Consider the following 24,504-nt stretch of genomic DNA (forward strand, 5'->3'; position numbering starts at 1 on the left):
CTTAAAACTCAGTCCGCAAGTGCCTCTTTTGATACAGCCATTGAACTTTAGTAAATATCAGAGGTGATTACCTATACTTGCCATTTTTTTGAATGGGATATTGCGCAAGGGACTAGATTTAATATTAACTACTTAATAATAAAACTTTTAGTAGGACTCGGGGCTAGATTTAATAAAATTAATATTTGTTACTACTGCTTTATTAAAGACATCCCTTGGAAATGACACTTTCTTTTTGTTCTTTACTGCAAGTACTTACTACAAATGGCAGTGAAGAATACGGTGTCTGCTAAAGCAGTTCATTTGCCACTACCTTAGTCTGTGATAAAGAGATGCCAATACTTTTACACCACCATTGCTTTTGTACCATTAGCACAAATTTCAACACAGTGAAAAAAGGGCAAATGATAACTGTTATTTTGAAAATAATTTTGACGCCGTTGTCCCCATGGCATTATCAAATCATTCTTGGCCAGTGTCTTCATATATTCACCTGCTATAGTAGAAATTCTATAGACTGGGTGGCTTATAAACGACATAGATTGTCACAGTTCTGGAGGCTGAGAAGTCCAAAATCAGGGTGTTGGCAAGTTTGCTGTCTGGTGAGGACCTACTTATTTACAGTGGGCGATTTTTTTGCTGTGTCCTCAGTGGTAATGAGCAAGGGGTCTCTTAAGATCTCTTTCAAAAGGACATTACTTCTATTCATGGAGGCTATCCCACCTTAAAATATCACTTTGTAGATTATGTCACATAAGAATTTTAGGAGGGACACAAACGTTCAATAATTAGGAAAATATTAACATGTTTGGCCTGTCTGGCTTATCTATTTTATTTCATGTTACCTACCTTCCCCCAGCCTTATTCTTAAAGATGTCTTTCAAAAACCCAAAATGGGATCATGTCACAACTCTTTATTAAACCTTGAGAAGTTCCCTATAGCTCTAATAAGGTGTTAAATAAAACCTTGGAATGGCATTCAGGGATTTTTACTTTTGAGTCCAGTTTTTCTTTTTACACTTGTCAATTATCACCCCATAAGTTGACCACAATACTGGGCTAAACATATCCTTTTCTTTATGCTTTCAAGTTTTGGTTCATGATGTTCCTTTCTACCTAAAGCTTTTTCATATCTTTACCTAATACTTTCTCATATCACCCTGAGGAACTTCTTTTTCTTTGTTCAAAATACCAACTTCGGTGACGTGTTGATACTACTTAGAATTCTAATCTTCTAGGTCATTGCTCTCATAGCTTAGTTCTTTGTTTTTGTTTTTTGTTTGTTTTGTTTTTGTCTGTTTCTTTTGTTTCTTTTGCTAGTGCTTTTTCCTGTGTGTGTTTTTTTGTTTGTTTGTTTTTAACCCTCACCTGAGAGTGTATATTTATTGGTTTTGGAGAGACAGACAGACATCGATTAGTTGCCCCTCGTATGCACCTTGACCAGGAATCAAACCCTCAGCCTTTTGGTGTACAGGACAATGCTCCAAAAACCGAGCCGCCCAGCTAGGCTCGCATAGCTTAGTTTTAACACTTGGAGAATCTGTCTATACTAAGGCCAGTGCGCTAGACACCACAATTTTATTTAAATTACAACTATTTTGTAATGTAAGTGCTATTCTTCTTGTGTGCTGAAGTAGTAAGAGGCTCAAAGAGGTTAAAGCAATGAATGTGCCCAGCTGTTAGCTGGCTTGGCTTATCCATAAGATCTTTTCCGTTTATAAAATGTCCGACCTCTCTGGCACCTTGAAAAAGGGAAGGCAAGAAAGTTTAGAGTATATTGGAAAACTTTAATAGAAAGAGGTTGAATGGTCACTAGAAGTTGAAGTCTAAGAAAAGGGTTGCAGTTTATTTTTAATCTTAGAAGAGAATAAAATATAAGAAGGAAGATCATGGACAACCTCAAGAGATTAATTGTACTTTTGGAACAAAAAGAAAGCATAGCAGGGTGGGAGAGGGTAAGACTAGGAAAGAGGGTGTAGAGAGAAACATTTCTGTTACACAACAGGAAAGAATTGATCATAATTAGAAACAGAAGAAATTAGAGTAAGAGGCAGTTTGTACTGAATTGTATAAATCTGTACAAGGGCTGCATTGCTCTTAAGTTGTAAATTATAGAAGTCAATCATATTTCAGAGAAAACCAGTTAAAAATTGTAGAAGGAGCCATGGCTGGTGTGGTTCAGTGAATTGAGTGCCAGTTGGCAAACCAAAGGGTCGTTGGTTCAATTCGCAGTCAAGGCACATGCTTCGGTTGTGGACCTAGTCCTTGGCGCATGAGAGACAACCACACACTTGATATTTCCCTACTTTGTCCCTCCCTTCTCCTCTCTAAAAATAAGTAAATAATTTTAAAAATTTTAGAAAGTAACACTAAGTGTTTTCCATTTATAAAATGCGAGTAATAATGCTACCTATCTTATAGGCTTATTATGAGGATAAAATGAGTTAGTATTTGTAAAGCATGTGGTAAATATATGTATAATAAATATTTGGTAATTGATAGATTTAACCTGCAATAGTTAGGAATCAAATATGAATGTGCTGAAATTCTGTATAATTTGGAAGGTGGTTTTTGTTTGTTTTGGGTTTTATTTTTTTCTCTAGCAGTATTTGTTTAATCCTTTCTGCTATCATTTTATTTCCTTTTTAAATATATTTATTGATTGTGCTATTACAGTTGTCCCAATTTTTCCCCCTTTGCCCCTCTTCTCCCAGTACCCACCTTTCCTCCAGCAATACCCCACGTTAGTTCATGTCTATGGATCGCGCTTGTAAGTTCTTTGGCTTCTCCATTTTCTATACTTCTCTTAACACCCCCCTGTCTTATTTTGTTTCTACCAATTATGCTGCTTAATCCCTGCACTTTTTTTTCCCCCTTTGTCCTCCCAGCTGATAATCTTCCAAATGATCCCCAGACCTATGATTCTGTTCCTGTTCTGTTTGCTTAGTTTGTTTTTGTTTTTAGTTTTTAGATTCCATTGTTGATAGTTGTGAATTTGTTGTCATTTCAGTGCTCATAGTTTTGACCTTTTTCGTAAATGTATCCCTTTAACATTCCATGTAATAATGGCTTGGTGATGGTGAACTCCTTTAGCTGGGAAGCACTTTACATGCCCCTCCCTTCAAAATGATAGCTTTGCTGGGTAGAGTAATCTTGGTTGTAGGTCCTTGCTTTTCATCACTTTGAATATCTTGCCAGTCCCTTCTTGCCTGCAAAGTTTCTTCTGAGAAATCAGCTGAGAGTTTTAGAGGCACCCCTTTGGAGGGAACTCTCTGCCTTTCTCTTGCTGCTTTTAATATTCACTCTTTATCTTTAACCTTTGGCATTTTAATTATGATGTGTGTTGGTGTGGTCCTCTTTTGGTCCAACTTGTTTGAGAGTCTCTGCTTCCTGGACTTGTATGTCTGTTTCCTTTGCCAAATTAGGGAAGTTTTCCTTCATTATTTTTTCAGATAAGTTTTTTGTTTCTTGCTCTTCCTCTTCTCCTTCTGGTGCCCCTATAATTTGAATGCTGGCAGATTTGGAAATGTCCCAAAGGTTCCTAAGCCTAATCCTCTGTTTTTGAAATCTTGCTTCTTTATTTTTTTTCTCATTGAAATTTTATCTCTTCCTTATGTTCCTAGTCGTTGGTTTGAAAACCCAGCTTCCTTCCCTTCTCTGGTTTCCTGTGGATTATTCTTTATTTCACCTGATGGAACCTTCATTTCTTCCCTTATGTTTTTGCAGTACTCAGTGAGCTAGCTATCTGAGCATCCTGAAACCAGAGTTTTGAACTCTGTATCTGATAGCTTGGTTATCTCCTTTTCACTTAATTCTGTTTCTCAGGTTTTATTCTGTTCTTTCATTTGAGCCATATTTCTGTCTCCTCAATTTAGCAGCCTCCCTGTGTTTGTTTCTGTGTATTAGGTAGAGCTGCTTTGACTCTCTTGTCTTAGTAGCATGTCCTGTGTAGAAAAGGCACCTGTAAATTGTGTGGGGCGGAGCCTTGGGTAATTGCCAGGGTGGTGCAACCAGCTTCACTGCTTTTTGGCTGTGTAGGGAGGGCTTGGAAACGGGACAGTGCCACTTTCTAGCTTCTGGCAGTTTAGCCCAACGCTTACCGGTTGCCAGTGATTTCAAACCCCCCCCCCCACCACCACCACCACCAGTGTGTAACTGGCACCCTTCTAGCTGATTCCCCAGTAGTGAATTCCAGAGGGGGTATGTTTGCATCTGTACTAAGACTGCTGGCAGTGTAAGCAGTGTAAATTCAGCAGTAACTTCCATTGCTCCACTCCCCACCCCCACCCCACCTCCACTGGTTTTTACAACCAGAAATAACAGGATCTGTCTTCTGGGTCCTGGAACCCTGGGCTGTGCGGTCTGGCTTGTGGCTGGGATTGCTTGTTCCCAAAGGATCCTTCCCATCTGTTCCACTGCCTCCACCTTTCCAGGCCACACTGCCTCTCCTCTTGTCTCCACAACTGTGCCCATCTGGATGATCTGGATGAATGTGTTCTTTATATCCTTGGTTGTCAGCCTTCCATACAGCTCGATTTTGACGGTTCTGGGTGTCATTAGTTTTGAGATTTGGTTGTAATTCTTTCTATGGTTGCACAAGGAGGCAAAGTGTATCTACTTATAAGGTCAGTGTTGTAGTTTCATTGGGCATAGGATTAGTTTGACAGGTTTGAACAAAAGGTATTACATACTTCTTGGGTAGCAAAAATGTTTATTATATGGACTAAATAATAGCACCAACTGGCAAGAAATTATCCCCACTTATTGATGGTTGGCCCATTAATTAGATGATTCTTATCTGGTGCTATGTGAAATAGTCGCAAACAGAATTAGTCTATTTATGTTTATTTGTGTGTATTGGCTTTCTTTTATTAGGCGATCAAGAAGCAGATCGAGAAGGAGATCACATTCTAAGTCAAGGAGCAGGAGACGATCCAAAAGTCCAAGACGGAGAAGATCTCATTCCAGAGAAAGAGGTAGAAGGTCAAGGAGCACATCAAAAACCAGGTACAGTAGAATGTTAACGCTAATGGGAAGACAAATTTTAGAGTTCCCAGACCCCAGATACTGTGCTACTTAATGACAAAATAAGTGGTAATGGGGGATAGGGCTAGACTGGGGAAGAAACTTAAAAGTTAGATGAGGCTGTCAGGTTACATTTCACATCCCTATTTGAATTATTACATTATATTTATATTATTATAGTAAGTCACATTTATATTCTTGTTTCCTTTGTAAACTTGAGATTTATTAAGATTTGCTATATATCAGAGTCTAAATCATACTTAGTCTTTTAAACCATTATTTGGAACCAGTAGAGAGTTGAAGTGAGGATTTATGAAGAAACAGATATCTCTGCCCTAACATTTTATTTCAGCTTTTAACGTGCATTCAATAATCAGTCTTTTTCATTTAAGGCAAAACCTTTTAAATTAGTATACCTAGTCTTGAGTAGCAATACCAAATCAATCTTTTTCTTTGAATTGCTTTAAAGTGGCAAGAGAACTCTCCTGGAAAATTGCCTACTTTATTTATTTGTTTTTTCTATATTTGTCACACATACTTTCATAACTGCCCTTTATCTCTTTCTAAAATATTTGCCTTATTTTTCTAGAAGCAGTTCTTCATACTACTTCACCCATTTGTGTATTTAACTATGTTATTAAAATAAAGAGCAGCAGGGCCCAACAAAATTGAATCTTGGTAAACATGAGACTCACCTTGGAACATAAGTTCTGGGATAGCTTTGCTGTGTTTTCAGCGCATAATGGAGCTTTTAGTCATGTTTTACAGAGTGGGTCATCCTTTAATTCAGTCATTCAAACAAGCTTTTTAAATAAAGCATCTATAATATAAAGAAGAATTAGCCATTCCTGTCCTCAACTAACTTTATACTAGTGAAGAGATGAATGTACACAGGATTGTTAGAGATGTTGGAAGAGGCTCATGAATGTAACCTTGAGGTAGATTTAATTGGACCCAGTGAGTGGGGCAGGGGTTCAGGTAGAGAATGTTGTTAGACTTAGCATGAATCCTTGAAATAGCAAGTATATTGGTGCAGGAAGACCAGGAAATGGGGTCAAGAAAATGTAAGGAGACAGATAAACAGAAAGATATTCTGTTCACACTTCGGAGTTTATACCTTATCCAGAGAACATAGAGCCCCAGTGGGCTGGGAAACAGAGAAATCAGTGAGAGAGAAAGGACTTGAAAAGCCTAGAGCTCATTGTTAAAACTATTGGTCTTTATGCCAGATAACCAAGAAACTGTTCAATACTCTTTATCATTTTCTTGTCACAGTCTACTTTGCTCTTTTGGAGAGTAGTTTTTGTAGAATACCAGGAAATGGGATTTAAAAAAATTTTTTTTTACCTTAAATAATGCCCCTTGAATTATATTTCTATACAGTATCTATTAGAATAACACTCATACTTTTAAGAATGGAATTAGGTCTCACTGTTTTTGTTTTTATTTGTAGTACTGTATAAATTTAAATTAGCTGAAATTTCTAATGCATTCATAAATTGTATTCATTGATTAGAGACAAAAAGAAAGAAGACAAAGAAAAGAAACGTTCCAAAACACCACCAAAAAGTTATAGCACAGCCAGACGGTCCAGAAGTGCAAGCAGGTAAGGCATTAGGAATTCTTGGCATTTTTTAAAAACTTTGTTTGCAAGGATATCAATAGGATGTGAATATTAAGTATTTTCCAGTACATAAAGGGGTGGGCAAAAGTTGGTTTTCAGCTGTAAGTGAGCAAAACACAGTTTATTCTTGTATTCTTATTATTTACTAATTATTTTCCATGTGAACAACTGTAAACCTACTTTTGCCCATCCCTGTACATATTTTAGTGTTGACAGTTTTTAGAGGCAATTTGTGAAGAATAACCTAAAGTTCATCTTCTTACTAAATATTTATGATGTAGAGTGTATTTGAAATAACATGAAATTCGGCAGAGGTCAGTTTTATGTTTGCTATATGCATTTCACAACCTGATTTGAATTGGTATGTAAAAATTTATTTTATTACAGCAAGTCATATTTTAAATGTCCACATGTTAATACTCAAGAATTTTTTCCCCCCATATGTAGTGGTTTATTGATAAAATAATGGGAAGCACTTATAATTTGTATAATTCTTAGACTTATATTTCTATTTTTAACCTACCGTAGTGTGAAAATTCAGTGTTTCAAACTTCAGTCCACAGGAATATGTTTTTCACACTTAACATTGGAATTTATATGAAATTAGTGAGGGCTGGCCATACTTAATTCTATTGTCTTCCAGTCTATTTTACACATTTTGCTGCAGTGTTTGCTTTTTTACCATGTTTATTAAATGCTAAGAGGATCACTCTAGATACAAAAATAAATTCAAAATGGATGAATGTAAAACCTAAAACTAAAAATCTCTTAGAAGAAAACATTGAAGTTAATCTTGATGACCTTGAATTTGTAAGTGGTTTTCTAGATATGGCATCAGAGATATAAGCAACAGAAGATAAAAATTTTGGAAGTCATCAAAATTAAAAACTTTTGTGTTTCAAAGAATACTATCCAGAAAATAAAGACAGTCCAGATTGCTAGCAAATAGTAAATCATATATCTGAAAAGGGATTTATATCTGGAATATAAAGTACTGTTACAACTCAATCCTAGAAAGAGAACCCAATTAAAAAATTAATTCTTCAAAGAACATATGCAAGTGCCCAATAAACATGAAGAAATGTACATAAGTCATCAGGGAAATGCAAGTCAAAACCACTTCATACCCACGTGGATGGTTATAATTAAAAAGACAGGTGATAACTTGTGTTAGTGACAGTGCGGAGAACCTGATACTGTTTGTTGCTGGTAAAAATGTAAAATTTTATAACTACTTTGGAAAACAATTTGGCAATTCCTAAAAAGTTAAACGCAGAGTTTTTTTGACACAGCAGTTTCACTTCTAGGGATATACCCAAGAGAAACGAAAACATTCCACACAAAACCTTGCACACTAAATTTTCATGGCAGTATTATTCATAATAACCAAAAAGTCAACCCAAATGGTCATTAACACATTGACTGCTACACTAGAAGAAAAAATAGTTTCCCTGGACCCACAATGTTTTATTACGGAAATAGAATAAAAACATTGAAAACAAAGTATTTCTTTATGATTTGATGAAAAATTAATTGGAAAACTTGGAAACAGGTCATATAGGAAGTGTTTTTGTTTACATGTCAGATTTAGCGAAATTTAAAGGTTAAAATAAATAGAAAATAAATTAACTTCTATTCATTTGATCCACGTTTTTAAATTGCCAGTATTTAACAATAACACCATCAGTAAGATTTTCACAAACCATATGCAGGGTTTTGTCCTTGAGGCCACTCGTCATGTAATATGTATGTTATAGCATGGAAGTGTGAGTTGCCTATGTGCCACAAGGCACCCAAGGTAAAGTGACGTGTGAGTTGTGTACGCTTTACAGGGTTCCAGGCTTAAAACCAGGGTGAGTTACATGTAACTCACATGGCAGTTATTGTGTTAACTAACATGGATAAACAAAATGGTATATCTATACAATGAAGTATCCAGCAATAAAAAGAAAGTACTAATGCATGTTAAAGTATGGATGAGCCTTGAAAACTTGCCAGATGAAAGAAGTCAGTCACAAAGAATGATAAATTGTATGATTCCATTTATATGAAATGTCCAGAATAAGTAAGTTTATAAAGATAAAAGTAGGTTAATGGTTGGGGTTTGATGGCCAAAGGGTATGGGCTTTCTTTTCAGGGTGAGGAATATTTTCAGAAAAGGTAAGTTCAGTCGTCCTCCAGGTATGTCGGGGCAAGGGGTTGGTTCCAGGACCCCCTGTGGATCCCAAAATACAAGGAAGCTCAAGACCCTTATATTAAATGGCATAGAATAATACATACGGTTAGCTCTCTGCATCTGTGGGAACGAAACCTGCGGATATGGAGGACCAACTATTTAAAAAAGAAAATGAAACCTGGTTTAAGTGCAAAAGGTCATAAAACATGGGAAGTGCTATGCTGTGCAACGTGTATGTTTCTCAGGTTAAAAACAATGCTTTTTTTTTTTTTTTTTTTTTTTTTTTGCCTATTGCTTTATTTAATGTACTTATTCAAAAGCACCTTGCGCTGTGTAATTATTGGATCACCTAAAATTATAGCACATTCTATAAGTTTTTGTTGAATACCAGCTATGTGTTTGCAATCGTGCTAGTCTGTCAAGGGGCACATAAAATATCTATTCCGTCTATTGAATTTGGAATGTCAGTTACACAAAACAGTAGCAGAAGTATGAAGTATGCAGCCCTGACAAACTTAATAAGTAATTGATGAATGAAGAGTTGTGTGTAATGTTTCCAGAACCTGGGGATTGGTGGGGGAGGCGTGTTGGGTCACACAGGGCTGTGAAGATTTAAGCGAGGGGTCAGAGGAACTTCTATGGAAACTAGACAAATGAAAGTATAGGGTTTTATTTTTATTTTGTTTATACTTAAATTCTATAATGCTCATCTTGCAATTCCTAATAACATTTGAAAATCGTAATAGAAGCAGATTTTCTCTTTTTTTTTTTTTTTTTTAAGGCCACACTTAAAAGAGAGGCAAAAGGCTGTACATCTTAAACACTGATTGGTCAAAGCAGGGTCAGAGGGACATTGTTTACTGGAGTACAGGGAATCAGTTGGATCTCTGTTATCATTATCTAGTTCTCTAAATTTTACCTAATGATTCAAAAGAGGTGTATGTTTGTTTATTTCGATTTTATTAGCACCTGCCTTACATATATATTAGAAGCTGTGATCTTATATCTTTCCTGGACACTGATGTGTGAATCAAAAACTGATTTCTTAAATAATTTACTTCACATGGGTTTTATCTCTTGAATTAGAACTTTGGTTAATCAGTCTTTCCTCAAGTTTTACATTTCTGATGTCATCGTGATGTCTTTTTTTATTATTTTATTGATTGTGCTGTTACAGTTGTCCTGGTTTATCCCTTTTTGCCCCCCCTCCACCCAGCACCCCCACTCCCTCGGGCAATCCCCACACCATTGTTCATGTCCATGGGTCTTCTTTATAAGTTCTTTGGCTACTCCATTTCCTATGCTGTACTTTACATCCCCATGGCTGTTCTGTAACTATCTGTACTTCTTAATCCCCTCACCTCTTCTTCCATTCCCTCCTACCCCCCCTCCCATCTGTCAACCGTCAAAACATGCTCTTTATCCATGATTTTGTCTCTCTTGTTTTCTTAGTTTTTTAGATTCAACTGTTGGTAGATTTGTATTTTTTGCCATTTTATTGTTCACAGTTTTTATGTTTTTTTTCTTAAATAAGTCCCTTTAGCATTTCATATAATGATTTGGTGGTGATGAACTCCTTTAGTTTTTTCTTGTCTGGGAAGCTCTTTATCTGCCCTTCGATTGTAAATGCTAGCTTTGTTGGGTAGAGCAGTCTTGGTTGTTGGTCTCTGCTTTTCATGACTGAATATTTCTTGCCAATCCCTTCTAGCCTGCAAAGTTTCTTTTGAGAAATCAGCCAATAGCCTTATGGGCTTTCTATAGGTAACTCTGCCTTTCTTTTGCTGCTTTTAAGAGTTTCTTTATCTTTAACCTTTGGCATTTTAATTATGATGTGTCTTGGTGTGGTCCTCTTTGGGTCCAACTTCTTTGGGACTCTGTGCTTCCTGGACTTGTATGTCTATCTCCTTTGCCAAATCAGGGAAGTTTTCCTTCATTATTTTTTTCAAAAAGATTTCCAATTTCTTGCTGTTCCTCTTCTCTTTTTGGCATCCCTATGATGCAAATGTTAGACCTCTTGAAATTGTCCCAGGGGCTGCTTATACTGTCCTCATTCTTTTTTTAATTCTTTTTTCCTCTTGTTGCTCTGATCAGTTGTTTTTAGCTTCCTTATATTCCATATTATTGATTTAATTGTCAGCATCATCCATCCTACTGTTGTTTCCCTGTAAATTGTTGTATATTTCAGTTAGTGAGTCCTTCGTTTCTGGCTGGGTCTTTTTTTGCTTTGAAGTCCTTATTAAATTCATTGAGCGTCCTTATGACCAGTGTTTTGAACTCTTCTCTAATAGATTGCTCATCTCCATTTTGTTTAGTTCATTGTCTAGTTTTTCGTTCTCTTCTTTCATTAGGGCCATGTTTTTTTGTCTCCTCATTTTGGCAGCCTCCCTGTGTTTGTTTCTGTGTGGTGAGTAGAGCTGCTGTGATTCCATGTCATGGTAGTATGGCCTAGTGTAATAGGTGTCCTGTAGGGTCCGAATGTATAGCCTCCCCTATCACCCAAGCTGGGAACTTGAAGTCAGCCCTTCGTGTGCGGTGAGTACCCCCTCTTGTAGGGCTAGCCTTGGTTGCTGTTTGCAGGTCAGTGGGAGGAGTTTACCCAGGTCGGTCAGTTGGAAGTAGTGGCTGTGACCACTGACCGACCACCAACCTCCACCCTTTGTAAGTTTCTTTGGGTAGTGCAGGCCAAGGTCAGCCACCACTTGCGTTTTGCCTGGGGCACCCTATCTGAGCTATAAAGCAATCTGAGATGGCTGCTACTTGTGCTGGGCTTGGAGATTCCCAGGCAAAGCCTAGCTGTGAATCTAGGCAAGCTGCTGCTACCTAGCCAGGGGCCACTTAGTAAGAGGTACCTGGGCTGGGGCTCACTGAGGCGGGCTGTTGCTTATTTGAAAGGATTTAGGAAGTTGTGAAGCATGCGCCAAGATCAACCATTTATATTGGAAAGTGACAGTTAACAGTTTAGGTGTACCTTTAAGTATTTGGAGTTTCAGGATCTCCAGGGCAGAGCAAACAGTGTTAGCCTGGCTGATGGAGTCTCAGATGGGACCCATCTGCTGGGTTTGGGGCTCTGTGGGGAGAAGGCTCAGAAATGGGACAGTGGCCTCTGCCTGCCTTTCTATCTAGGAGGAAACTGCTTTTCAGCTCCTAGCTTGATGCCAGACACTTCAGTTCCTGCCTGCACATCACTGGTGTCTTTCAAGCTGCTACACTGGTGCTGGAGCTCAGGGGTGGTGGGTCTTAGTAAGTCCATGTGTATGTTCTTTAAGGGGAACTGCTTGGGGCTCCAGAACTTTCTTCCACTGACTCAGTCCCTGCTGGTTTTTGCAGCCAGATGTTGTGGGGACTTATCTTCTTGGCTCTGGAACCCTGGGCTTGGGGACCTGGTGTGGGGCTGGCTGGGACTCCTCACTCCCGAGATATCCCTCCCAAATTTTTATCCACCACTTGTGAATGTGGGACCAGCCTGTTCTGCATCTCACCATTCATACATGTCTAGATGTTTGTGGTTTCTTTAATTCTGTAGTTGTCAGAGATCCATTCAACTTGATTTCTAACAGTTCTGAGTGATGGTTCTATATTTTAGTTTAATTTTTTTAAGTGTATTTTATTATGTTGTTACAGTAGTTCCAATTTTTTTTCTCCTTTGTTCCCCTCTGCCCAGTACCCCAGTACCCTCCAGCAATCCTACCCCCCTTAGTTCATGTCTGTGGGTTATGCATATAAGTTCTTTGGCTTCACCCTTTCCTATATTATTCCCAACTCCCCCCTGTCTATGTTGTACCAACCGATTATGCTTCTTACTCCCTGCACCATTTCCCCATTTCTCCCCCTTCCCTCTCCCAGCTAATAACACTCCAAATGATCCCCATACCTATGATTCTGTTCCTATTTTGGTTTTCTTAGTTGGATTTTGTTTCTATTTTTTAGATTCAGTTGTTGATAGTTGTGAGTTTGTTGTCATTTTAGTGTTCATAGTTTTGATCTTCTTAAGTAAGTCCTTTTGACATTTCATATAATAATGGCTTGGTGATGATGAACTCCTTTAGCTTTACCTTGTCTGGGAAGCACTTCATCTGCCCTTCTATTCTCAATGATAGCTTTGCTGGAGAGAGTAATCTTGGTTGTAGGTCCTTGCTTTTCATCACCTTGAATACTGCTTGCCAGTCCCTTCTTGCCTGCTAAGTGTCTTTTGAGAAATCAGTTGATAGTCTTATAGGCACTCCTTTGTAGGGAACTCTCCACTTCTCTTGCTGCTTCTAGGATTCTCTTTATCTTTCACCTTTGGCATTTTAATCATGATGTGTTTTGGTGTGGTCCCCTCTGGGTCCAGCTTGCCCGGGACTCTCCTTGCTTCCTGGACTTGTATGTCTATTTCCCTCGCAAAATTTGGGAAGTTTTCCTCCATTATTTTTTTACATAAGTTTTCAATTTCTTGCTCTTCCTCTTCTTCTGGCACCCCCATGATTCGGGTGTTGGCACGTTTAAAGTTCCAGAGATTTCTAAGCTTCTCCTCATTTTTTTCAATTCTTGTTTCCTCATTCTGTACTGGTTGACTGTTTTTTTCTTCCCAATTATATTCCAGATCAATGATTTGAACTCCGGTTTTCTTCCCTTCACCGTTGGTTTTTTTGTGGATTTTCCTTCGTTTCATTTAGCATAGCCTTCACTTCTCTTACGCGTTTGCTGTACTCAAGCATATCTGTCAAGCCTGTGAGCATCTTTATCACCGGTGTTTGGAATTTTGCGTCTGTTAGGTTGGCTATCTCCTTGTCACTTAGTTCTCCCACTGGAACCTTGATGCCCTCTTTTGGGCCATACTTCTCTGTCTCCGCATCTTGACAGGCTCCTGTGTTTGTTTGCCTCCGAGTCCCAGGTAGAGCTGTCGCTCCTGTTACATTGTAAGGGGCGGAGCCTTAGGGATTTCTCAGTGCAGGGTGACCTGTTTCACCACGTTGTGGTGCTGTATGTGGGGGAGGGGTCCGAGAGGGAACAGTGCCGCTTGTCTAGCACTCACCCCTTTTCCAGTCACTTCTCCCACTTCCATAAGGGACTGGCGCTTCTCTAGCTGTTGCCCTGGCCGTTGTTCCCAGAGTGGGTGGGTCTGAGGATGTTGTAGGACCGTGGAGGCCCTTTAAACAAATGGACTCTACTGAGAGACCGACAGTTTCTGCCTCCACCCCAACCCCCACTGGTTTGCACAGTCAGAAGCAATGAGGCTTGATTTTCCCCAGTGCTGGGAACGCTCCCCAGGTGTCCCTCCTGACTTTAAAATGTGTGACTGCACTTTCTGCCAGCGTGCCGCTGCTGCCACTGCTGCTGCCACCACACTGCGTCCTCTCTGCCCCGACTCCACTCCTCCTACCTGTCTGGATGAGTATTTGTTCTTTATATCTTTGTTGGACGTCCATGCAGTTTGATTTTCTGGGACTTCTGGTTGTTTCTAGTGTTGAGGTGTATTCCTTTTTAGTCTTGGAGGGAGACGCAGCATGTCTGTCTACACCTCCATCTTGGCCGGAAGTCCTATATTTTAGTTGTAATTTTTTTTTTTGTATATATTATTATGTTGTTACGGTAGTTCCAATTTTTCTCCCTTTGCCCTCCGCCCAGTACCCCCCTTCTCCCAGCAATCCCACCCCACTTAGTTCATGTCCATGGGTCATGCATACAATTTCTTGGCTTCACCCTTTCCTATATTCTTTGTTTTGTTTTGTTTTAATTAATTTTTTTATAACAATAAAAGACAACAATCCCTCCCTTTCAGACTTAAGACCCTTTATAATCTTATAAAGGACAATGGGCAAAGGTCTTGTGCTCCTCTAGCTGCTTCAAGCTGGACATGGTTGTCGTCCTACCTACCCTTGGGTCCAGAAATCCCTAATAAGAGTGGGGGTGTGGAGGGGAGGGTGGCCTTCCCACATGTGGAAGGATCGTGCAGACTCCAGGTCAGTTGGCTGTCCCCAGACCACAGCGTGCTTGGTTTAACAGGCTGGCATCCTTGTTGTATTCCAGCCACTTAATTGAGTTGAACCATTTAGTCTCAAGAGGAAGCAATGCAGACAGGATTGAAGCAGGCCTTGGGCTCAAGCAGAGGGAGGGCAGAGAGAACTAGAGATGCATGGGGAGAACTTGGGGCAGTGGCTTTCAGGAGAGAACCGAGGGAGCAGTTGACCAGGTACCAGTGCTGACTCACTCCCCATACTGCAGGCAGACCGTTACCTTCCTTAGTTGTAATTTTGATGCTACTATGTAATATCTTTTAAGAAGAATTGCTGGAAATTAGATTTTAGGGAGTATTAAAGGGAAGGCACATAGTTTGATAAAGAATCATGGTTCTTATTATTAACTTGAATCTTTAACTCAAAACAGTATTTGAAAATGGCTTTCATTATCATAGTCCTGTTGTCGGAGACCCTAAGGGAGCTCTGTCACAGACCCCGCTTCTGTGACGTGTCTGTATTTTAAAGTCCAGCTTGTTTGTTTGTGGTCACAGAGAGAGACGACGACGAAGGAGCAGGAGTGGCACACGGTCTCCTAAGAAGCCAAGGTCTCCGAAAAGAAAACTGTCTCGCTCGCCCTCCCCTAGGAGGTAAGAATGCTAGTGATTTAGATCTGTTTTTCAGAAACTTTCTCTTGAGGAAAGTGCTTATGAATGTGCTTTTATTTTCCTTTTATGACTTGCGACTATGTTATAATAAACACTGCTGAGGATTGGCAGCTTAGACCTATTACCAAATTAGTCTTCTTGCCTTGCACTGCTTGTATCCAGTGTTTTGTAAATGAATTTTTGCTATCCTCTTATTTTTTTTAATTGATTGACGACTTTAGAGAAAGGAAGGGGGAGAAAGAGAGAAACATTAATTTTGTTGTTGGTTCCACTTAATTATACACTTTAAATTCTTGTATGTGCACTGACCCGGGATCGAACTACAACCTTGGCCTTGGGACGGTCTTATAACCAACTTATCTACCCGGCCTGGGCTCTGCTGTCCTCTTTATACCATGTGAACTTGGTCAGGCTCAGCATCTAAACAAGTTTAAACTTAATGCTATGCTTATAGGTGAAACTTCAAGTGTATCCTTTAAAGCATCTTCTCTTTTTTTTTGAGAACATTTTACTGTTATCCTAGGCATAAAAAGGAGAAGAAGAAAGATAAGGACAAAGAAAGAGGCAGAGATGAAAGAGAACGATCAACAAGCAAGAAGAAAAAAAGTAAAGATAAGGAAAAGGATCGAGAAAGAAAATCTGAGAGTGATAAAGATGTAAAAGTATGTCTACAAACTAATTTATTTTGGTATTTTGGGGGGTACTAGTATATGAAGAACTGATTTTTCTGTGAAGACATTTACTTTTATTATTCTCCTTGGCAAAGCAGGTTACACGGGATTACGATGAAGAGGAGCAGGGCTATGACAGTGAGAAAGAGAAAAAAGAAGAGAAGAAACCAACAGAACCAGGCTCCCCTAAAACAAAAGAATGTTCTGTGGAAAAGGGAGCTGGTGATGCCCTAAGAGAATCCAAAGTGAATGGGGATGATCATCATGAGGAGGACATGGATATGAGTGACTAAACATCGCCTCCTGGGAAGCCAACTGTACACATGCATCAGTGTCATTCCTTTGTGATTTGTTAATGCTGTATTTGTTCCTCTCTCACCTTAGATGTATACAGCTCTGAGCTATCAATGGTTATAAAGCTCCTGATACTGATACTATTTACATCCAAAAGCTTTTAGAAAATGAGACATGGGTAACCAATTCTTGACATGGTAAAATCTGATTGAGTAACCAAGCAGTGTTACTATTCTGGTGCTGCTTCAGAACAGAAATGAAAAGCTGCATGCATCTACAGCAGGCATGGATTGTTTTAGTTGTATGATCTCCTTTAAGTAAGTTCACTTATAGTATTTCTAGAATTTGAGTCATTGCTGTAATAGAGCCATGTAGGGAATGCACTGATTGCATGTTAATTGTGGCAGGAATATCCTAAATGTTATTAAAATCCTCCAACATGATGGATCTACTTACAGTCTTGTTTGTTGACATGACAAATTAACATCCTTATAGTTACATCTGGAAATAAGCATTTGAAATAGATAATCCTTTAAGCCTTGTGGCTGAATTTTTGTGGCTTTTGTTTAACTTTAAAAGGTTATATATGCACTAACCTTTTTTGATGGCTGCTTAGGCTTTAATTACAGAAACAAGATTTCAAATGAAACTGTCTTTGACAGTGCGTAAATAACATATTTTGAAGTAGAGTTGTATACTTTTTCATAAGGTGTTTGGGAATTTTTTTTCCTGAAATAATTTATTCCACACCTACATCAGTGAAAGCAATCCGGAGTCCATCAGTAAAGGAAAATTATCTCTGTCCTGATTTTCAATTTTCCACTTTTATTAATTTGTTTTAATATAACTATTGGAAAAGGGGTAGTGCATTTTAAATTGACCTTCATATGCTTTTAAAATGTACTTGATAATGTACTTTTTATTTGAGCTCAAGTTGTATAAAAACAATAAATTTGTGTTAGTGTTACTGCAGTAGTAATCTTATGCCCACAGTGATTCCATGTTAAATGCAAAAGTAGTATGGCAACTGTTTTCTTAGTTACAGAGTTTCAAGCTTCACTTTTGTGCAGTAAAAACAAGAGTAGGCTACAGTCTGTGCCATGTTGATGTACAGTTTCTGAAATTGTTTTACAAGACTTTGATAATAAAACTCTTAAACTTATATTCATGTTCCTGTAAAACTATTTGTATTTATTTACAAGCTGTTGAATGTATGACATTTACCTCATTTCATTTTACAAACTAAGTTCTTTCCCATTTCCGTCTACATATTTACATACGATAAAATCCATCACTAGTAGTAATTAGTTGTCATCAGAATTGTCAGAGTTGATTTAATCTCTATCTAAAACAGTCTGTTTCTGGGTGTACATTCCCTTATTTTGGGGGTAGGGATTGGGTTGAGTAAAGCAAAGAACTTTATGATAAACAAATGAGCCCACCGCTATCTAGTAAATGTATATTTTCAGTGAAATATTTGCCTTTGCTGGAATAGTATAGCAACCGTTGGTGGTATGTATCTACTGTACAATACAGTAAATAGTATATTTATTCATTTATGAAGTGAGTAGTGTTAGAGTGGCTGGGATTACGGGGAAAATGAAACTTGGAAGTATAGTTCTTATCCAAGTTTGATAATATTTTTAACTTTTAAAATTGAAATGCCATATAGAAAAGTAGCGTTGTTTTTACAGTTTGTTGTAACTTTTTAAAGATTTTATCAAAGGGAATTTTGTCTATAGTTAAGTTCTAGTAACAGTCCTAATAATAATTTTTAAAGTTGACTGCAAATGACATTTAAACTTACAAATACTTTTTACAGTAAATAAAAGTTGAACCATATGACATTGCCACTTTTGTATAGCGAAACTAGTAAAATATTGGTAGTTTAATCTGGTTAAACCCAATATTACAGTCTGTTTCCTTACTTTTAATCACTGAATACAAATATCCTTTTCAAAAGGGATTAAGACATTTTTGGCTATATAATAAATAGTGCCACTGATTCAAGATGCTGTAGTGAAGGGAATCCACACTTAGGTTATTTTTCAGTGAACATTTTATGCACAATATTAGGGTTGTACAGGGACACAGGCCTTTCACAGATAATCAGTTGAGATCACACTGAGTTTTGTTCTGTATTTAGTAGTAAATGATTAAAAAATAAAAGTGGTTTTGTTAGAAAAAATGTTTGTCCTATTTATTTGCTTAAATTCTTTAGGAGTGAATGAGGTAGTGGCTATGTAAAGAGTCCAGTCATGAGTCTGGGTTTCACTTACAGCTGAGGAGACCTATGTTATGTTCGTTCATATTCCTAATTTTAAAACAGGATTCATACCTATCTTGAAAATGTAGTTGACAGGAATAAAAATGCAAGCCTCTATTGCCTGGGTCAATAAATGGTATCTGCTATGGAGCTTTTCAAAATCATAATTAGTTGGGGGTAATGTTTTTAGCAAAAGCACTAAGATAAATTGTATAATAAAACTGAAAAGGCTATGTTGCATGCCCTTTTCATTTTTGTGAAGGTGGGTTTTGGATAATTTTCTGGGTAGTGATTACAGTATATGTATGTGGAAGGTAGATAAATGTTAGGAAAAGAGCAAATGGCTTCTACTGGAACAGTACAAACTATTTTTACTTGTAGTTTCATCTTAGTAAAAGTTCTGATGTGAGTATCGGACTGCACAAGCCAACTTTTCCTCTGGCAACGATAGCAGTGTCTTCAGTTGGGCTCTCAATTGAGTGCTTAGGGTCAGTACTGCTTGGAGATGGAGAGACATCTTTCAAACTACTTGAGATTTGTTCCTTTTGTCTCAAATTTAGCTGATGCATTTCATTCCTGTGCTATCTGTAATACTCTAATCAAGTACATATAGTTGTGTTTACTTTGGTTAAATATGAATGTAATAGAAATGCTATTGGTACTTCTAAACATGCAGAATGCCTGTTCCTAAGGTTTTACTAGTAGAAGTAGTTTCTAAGTGAGACTAATGGAGTTGTAGATTTTTTAGTGTTTTTTACTGTTTTAATTTTGTTGCCATTTTCATTGTATATGAATTTAGAAATTCTTAGCGCAAAAAAAGTATATTACTAATAAAAAGAATACTACTAGCAATCTAAGACAATTCACAGAATAACATTCTTTAATGATGTCCTTACAAAAATAATTGGGGGAGTGACATGTTCATGTTATTTTCAAAATCTCAGGTTATTTTTCCCAGTGTACCTGGCTGGTTTGGCTCAGTGGATTGAGCGTCAGCCTGCGAGCTAAGTGTCGCTGGTTCGATCTTCCAGTCAGGGCACATCAGAGAAGGAAAACTCTGACTCCAAAAAACCTCCGCTGCCTTGCGGCATACCTCTTCAGGGGAAAGGCTAAGGGAGTAAACCCCGACAGAAAATCCGGAGCCGGAGTCCCTAAGGCGGTTTGACGTTGTAGTCAACACCGGCAACTCCTGCGGCGCACCTGAAGCCAAGCTGTATTGACTCCGTCTTTCCCTTGGGCCCTTCAGCTGCGAAGAGAGGGGGGGTCTGCTGCATGGGCAACAGCAGACCCTCCATATCACCCTGCCCAGGCTCTGTAGCTTCAGCTTCACTGGAGAGGACACTCCAGCGTCATCGCAAGATGTCGATTCAACACGGGAGGAGACAGATACCGTGTCACTCCCGAGTCGGACTGCACAGCCATTCTCGGCGGTGCAGATAGACTCTTAAGAAGCTACACCATCGTCTCTCGAGACGGAAGGCTGCCGACGAATGTCACTAAACTAGTTATACTAAAATTAGTTACGAAGTCTCTTCCTTAAAAGCTAGTTGGCTAAATAAAGTATGACAATTTGTGCATAAGAAATAAAAGGCCCAGGGTCACAAAAAAATTGAATGTTAAAATTTGCTTACTTTAAATATCAAGTTTTGGAAGACAAGCATGTATATTAAAAACATTTTTCTTACCAGTCAGCATTTGACCAAAGAAGCAGAAAAGGTCTGTAACAGGTATTTGACCTTAATTATGGGAGCTGGTTAAGTAGTCTCAAAGCTGTTTATAGGCTTTGCATGATACTGGAGATTGAAGCCAAGACACAGATGGAAAGAGAAGATGGATAGCTGGAGGGGTAAGAGTTGAGTTGGAACCACAAGCACAAACTGGAAGCCACAAGGATGGGCTGAAACTCAGGTCGGGTCTCTGCTTCTGACTTGGGTTGCATGGCAGAAGCCAGGACCCTTTCTCTTGAAGCTAAACACACATACCTAGCCTCGAGAAGGTGAAGTATTCAATAACCTCACCTCCCAAAGAGGCCAGCAGATAAATCACAGTGTGCATGAGCTGCAAAATTCTGCCTCACTCTGCTCTCCAAAACTTACACACTCATCTTCATTAAAGCACCCCAGCCAGTCACTGTCAGTCACCTTTAGCGACCGAGAATACGAATACTATGAAATGTACGGGTAAGCAATGGCTTTTTTGTTTTTGTTTTAGTCGTTTTCACCTGCAAAACATCAAATTGAGGAATGACTGCCAGGTACCTTTCTTTAAAACCCTTAGTAGATTTTGCTTAGGGTCACATGACCTAAAAAAATGTAATTTAATACTTGAGATGACATTTTTAGATGGCGACCTAACATCCTACTATTGCCCCAGATTTCTCACATAAAAGACTGCAAAAGTAGTTTTTGCTAATTCACAGTATACAAATAGTGGGCTTTTAACCAAGTTTAATTTTGCTGTCTTTACAGTTGGTGTAAAAGCTCCTCTGTCCATGCCTCTGGGGCAAAGTTCACTGTCAGTTTCCAGTTTCCAAATATAGCAACTTTGGTAAGGATGCATTTTTTGTTAATTTGAGGAAACATGGTTAAGGTACTTCTTGCTGGAATTAAGAGCAGAGGTATATTGTATTCCATACTAAGCAATAATTCTCAATTTTAAGGGCAGGACTTCAAATTCACCTGATTTTCTAGTTCTCAATCATGCTGTTTGCAAATAAAAGTAACAAATGAAGCAAAAGGAAGCAAGTCTTAATTCAATCTGAAAATATTTACTCCAGCCCTGTTTTGTGCCCTTGAACAGGATCGCTGCTTTAGACTTAGTAAAAAATAGGGAGAAGGGGTCGCTAAATAATCATTACTCACTACACTCTCCCAAGTGGGAATTATAAACTACGTGAATAACACTATAAAAACCCATTTCTATTAGTATGAGAGGTGCTCAGTATAGGTTCTAAGCAGAAAGAAAACGAACTTTTTCAGCCTGTCAGCTATTAGCTTCTCTGAAATATGTTAACTTCCAGACCATCATATGTTCCTGAATTCACAATAATCAAAGCATCTACTTAATGCTTCCTTTTTATGAATTCTGACATTTCTAGGAACATCTACAAGTAGAAGCAAATTGTCCCTCAGGAATTATTTAAGACAAGAATCATCTCTATACCACCCTGGTGGCAGGAATGTTGAGCATTTCAAAATATCCATTTAAGGCGACCAATCCCATAGTCCTCCAAGTTTAAAATTTCTTTAGTCACTAATAGAAGGCATATAGAATTTTACAGCCCTACATTACAAAATCTAGCTTTTTGTGTGGGATTATTAAAATATATAGTGTTCTGATTTATTTCCTTGAAACACAGCATACAGCTTCATTGATTAACTGGATTAAAAGGCACATTTTGAAAAGTCTAATGTGAAAAGTTTATTTGCATTAATAACTCCTTGTTTTTACCACCATAAGAGATACTGACATTTGCTTGTCCTTTATGATCAAATAAAAGACATTTGGAATGGATCACCTCTTTATACTATTCTTTATGAAAGAAAAAGTTAAGAGTTAAAAACAAAATAGAAGTGCAAAAGTTTTCAGTAGTCTTCCTACCTCCAGTGTACCCCAGCAAAATATTCACAGCTTTCAGGACATTGACAAATTCCAAGTTGCAATTTACCATGTTTTATCCTCCCACTAAGTAGTCTGTACTTACAAAAAAAAAAAAAAAAACAACTATAGTTTATTCCTGAAAGTATATCTATTCTCAGAAAGTAAGTGAGCCTAAAACCAACAGTGATAACTGACTTTCAGTGTTTCTCAAACTTCACATAATCGTTGACAGGATAATTCAATCTCTAAGTCACTTGATCTAAGCATTCCCAAAATAATTGGGATCAACTTGTATTAAATAAACCTAGTCTGGGTTTACCAACTCTCCACAAAATTCAACAGACCCACATCAGGTAGTAAGTAATTGGTCTTTGAATTTTTAACTATGATTATTTTACTTCATTAAAAATATATTTAATAAAATGTCAGTATATGCAATGTAACATGTTATCAGCTGAAAGATGCAGCTTTAAAGATGTTTATTATAAAAATCTTATGATTGATGCTTTGGATTTGTAAATAATCATCTTTTCAATAAAGGTTTCTAAATTCATTCAAATTATTTAAACTACTGGTCACTCTAAAAAACCTGACAAATGCATTCTGACACATTTGTCAGGATACATTTAAAAATCATTTCTTTAGCTAACTTCTTTAGTACAACATAACATATTATGACTGTTATACGTTATTCTCCCTAATTTATTTTCATTCTTGGACCATCAAACCATGTTGGAATAAACATGAAAAAATTTAAGTGCAAAAATGAGTAATGCATGATTTTAACATTTTGAAGATAATTAAAACCAATAAATATTTTGTGACTTAAAAAAATAAACAGTACGAATTACCAATCTTGTGTACATTTCTGGAATTTAACATATAACAAATATAATTCTGTTAGCATATAAAATGTTTTTACCTTACTTTGAAAGCATTAAACATGTAGGGATGTCCAAAATGTGGGTGGTGGTTTAAACTAACACGAATGCATCCTTATTTCACTAAAAACAAAATAATCTGACTGATGTGCACTTATTAGGAACAAGTTTTAAATTTTGGAATTTTTTTAAAGTGCTGAGATTTGGAAGAGGACTATCTTTAAGCATGCTAACCATACCCTATTATGAACACACAAAGAAAAAGACTTTAAAACTCAAGTTTAGAAAAAAAAAATAGTTCTATGAAAAGAAGATTAGTAACAAACATTTTCCATTGAAGAAAGAATTCAGGTAAAAACAAATAGCACCACAATGAATTGCACTAAGGTGCTAAAGGAGGTACCTTATTCCCTGCAGAGTGAACGCTCCTTCTGAAATGTATTGCAACATATAAATGCAATTGTGTAATGGGTACCATTTGGTTCATTCATCTACAGAAAATTGCATTCCTTTCTAGTTCATTATATTGAACAAACATTCAAATTACTGAACTATACATAAAGTTACATAGTTTACATTTTATGAAAACAAAGTTTGAAGGAATATTTATAAATGTCACCTTGAATATAAGATGACAAATGTAAAAGGACTTCATATCTCTTAAGACATTTAATTTATGTTAATGGTCCAGGAGTGTTTTAGATATAACTATAGATATATTTATATGCATATATATTTCAACAAGAAGTGTAAAAATCTTTAAAAACAAATCACAGCACTCATAGCTGTTTTACATAAGAAGTACTTAGGGTCATTAAAGTGTCAAACTATTACACTATAATATGTATATTTTTAAAAAGACTGAAAATGGCACATCAGGGAACTTGCTGAGATTCCTCTTATTAGAGGCCCATTTCATTATATCATATTACTGATGTGTCGAATCATGTAATTCCCTTTACTTCAATGAAAGCATTTGTCAGTTGTATTTTGCTTCACTTGTGGGGTCTCTGCATTCTCTTGCTGTCCTTGGTTAGATGGCATCTTTTTCCATGTCAGTTAAAGATCAGGAAAGCGGCTTGGGTCTTCCTTGTAGTCATCAGGTATAGTAAAGATGGAGCCATCAAATTCATCATATCGAAACTCCTGAAAAGTCACAGTGGCTGTGATCGTTGGAAACACAGGTATATCTAGAGGACAATCAATGATAAATAACATTGCAAAGTGAAATGTTAATCTATTTATAGACTGTAAAATACTATTAGAGATACCTATACTTCTTAAATGTAAAAAAAAAAAAAAATTACTCAAGCACCAGACCAATCCTGATATATGTTTATTACTGAGTGTGTGTGTTTTGGGG

General features: G+C 37.5%; 2 protein-coding genes across 10 annotated transcripts in view; one reads left to right on the forward strand and one right to left on the reverse strand.

Moving 5' to 3' along the window:
• SRSF11 (serine and arginine rich splicing factor 11) overlaps positions 1 to 17,556 on the forward strand; it is a 57,836-nt gene extending 40,280 nt beyond the window's left edge. For 2 of the 8 annotated variants that reach the window (XM_090269608.1, XM_090269600.1), the window contains exons 9-13: positions 4,876 to 5,007; positions 6,542 to 6,631; positions 15,295 to 15,411; positions 15,932 to 16,091; positions 16,196 to 17,556. In XM_090269608.1, coding sequence (XP_090125734.1) covers positions 4,876 to 5,007; positions 6,542 to 6,631; positions 15,295 to 15,411; positions 15,932 to 16,091; positions 16,196 to 16,393 — 697 coding nt within the window. In that variant the 3' untranslated portion in view covers positions 16,394 to 17,556. The remainder of the gene's footprint in view (positions 1 to 4,875; positions 5,008 to 6,541; positions 6,632 to 15,294; positions 15,412 to 15,931; positions 16,092 to 16,195) is intronic. The other 6 variants (XM_090269601.1, XM_090269603.1, XM_090269604.1 and 3 more) reach the window with 6 other exon arrangements.
• Positions 17,557 to 21,407: 3,851 nt separating this feature from the next.
• Positions 21,408 to 24,504, reverse strand: part of ANKRD13C (ankyrin repeat domain 13C) — a 93,137-nt gene continuing 90,040 nt past the window's right edge. For both annotated transcript variants that reach the window (XM_090269610.1, XM_090269609.1), the window contains one exon: positions 21,408 to 24,331. In XM_090269610.1, the coding sequence (XP_090125736.1) occupies positions 24,201 to 24,331 (131 nt within the window). In that variant the 3' untranslated portion in view covers positions 21,408 to 24,200. The remainder of the gene's footprint in view (positions 24,332 to 24,504) is intronic.

This window comes from Furipterus horrens, unplaced genomic scaffold (assembly GCF_987537825.1).
Source record: "Furipterus horrens unplaced genomic scaffold, mFurHor1.1.pri manual_scaffold_3, whole genome shotgun sequence".
Classification (NCBI taxonomy): Eukaryota; Metazoa; Chordata; class Mammalia; order Chiroptera; family Furipteridae; genus Furipterus; species Furipterus horrens.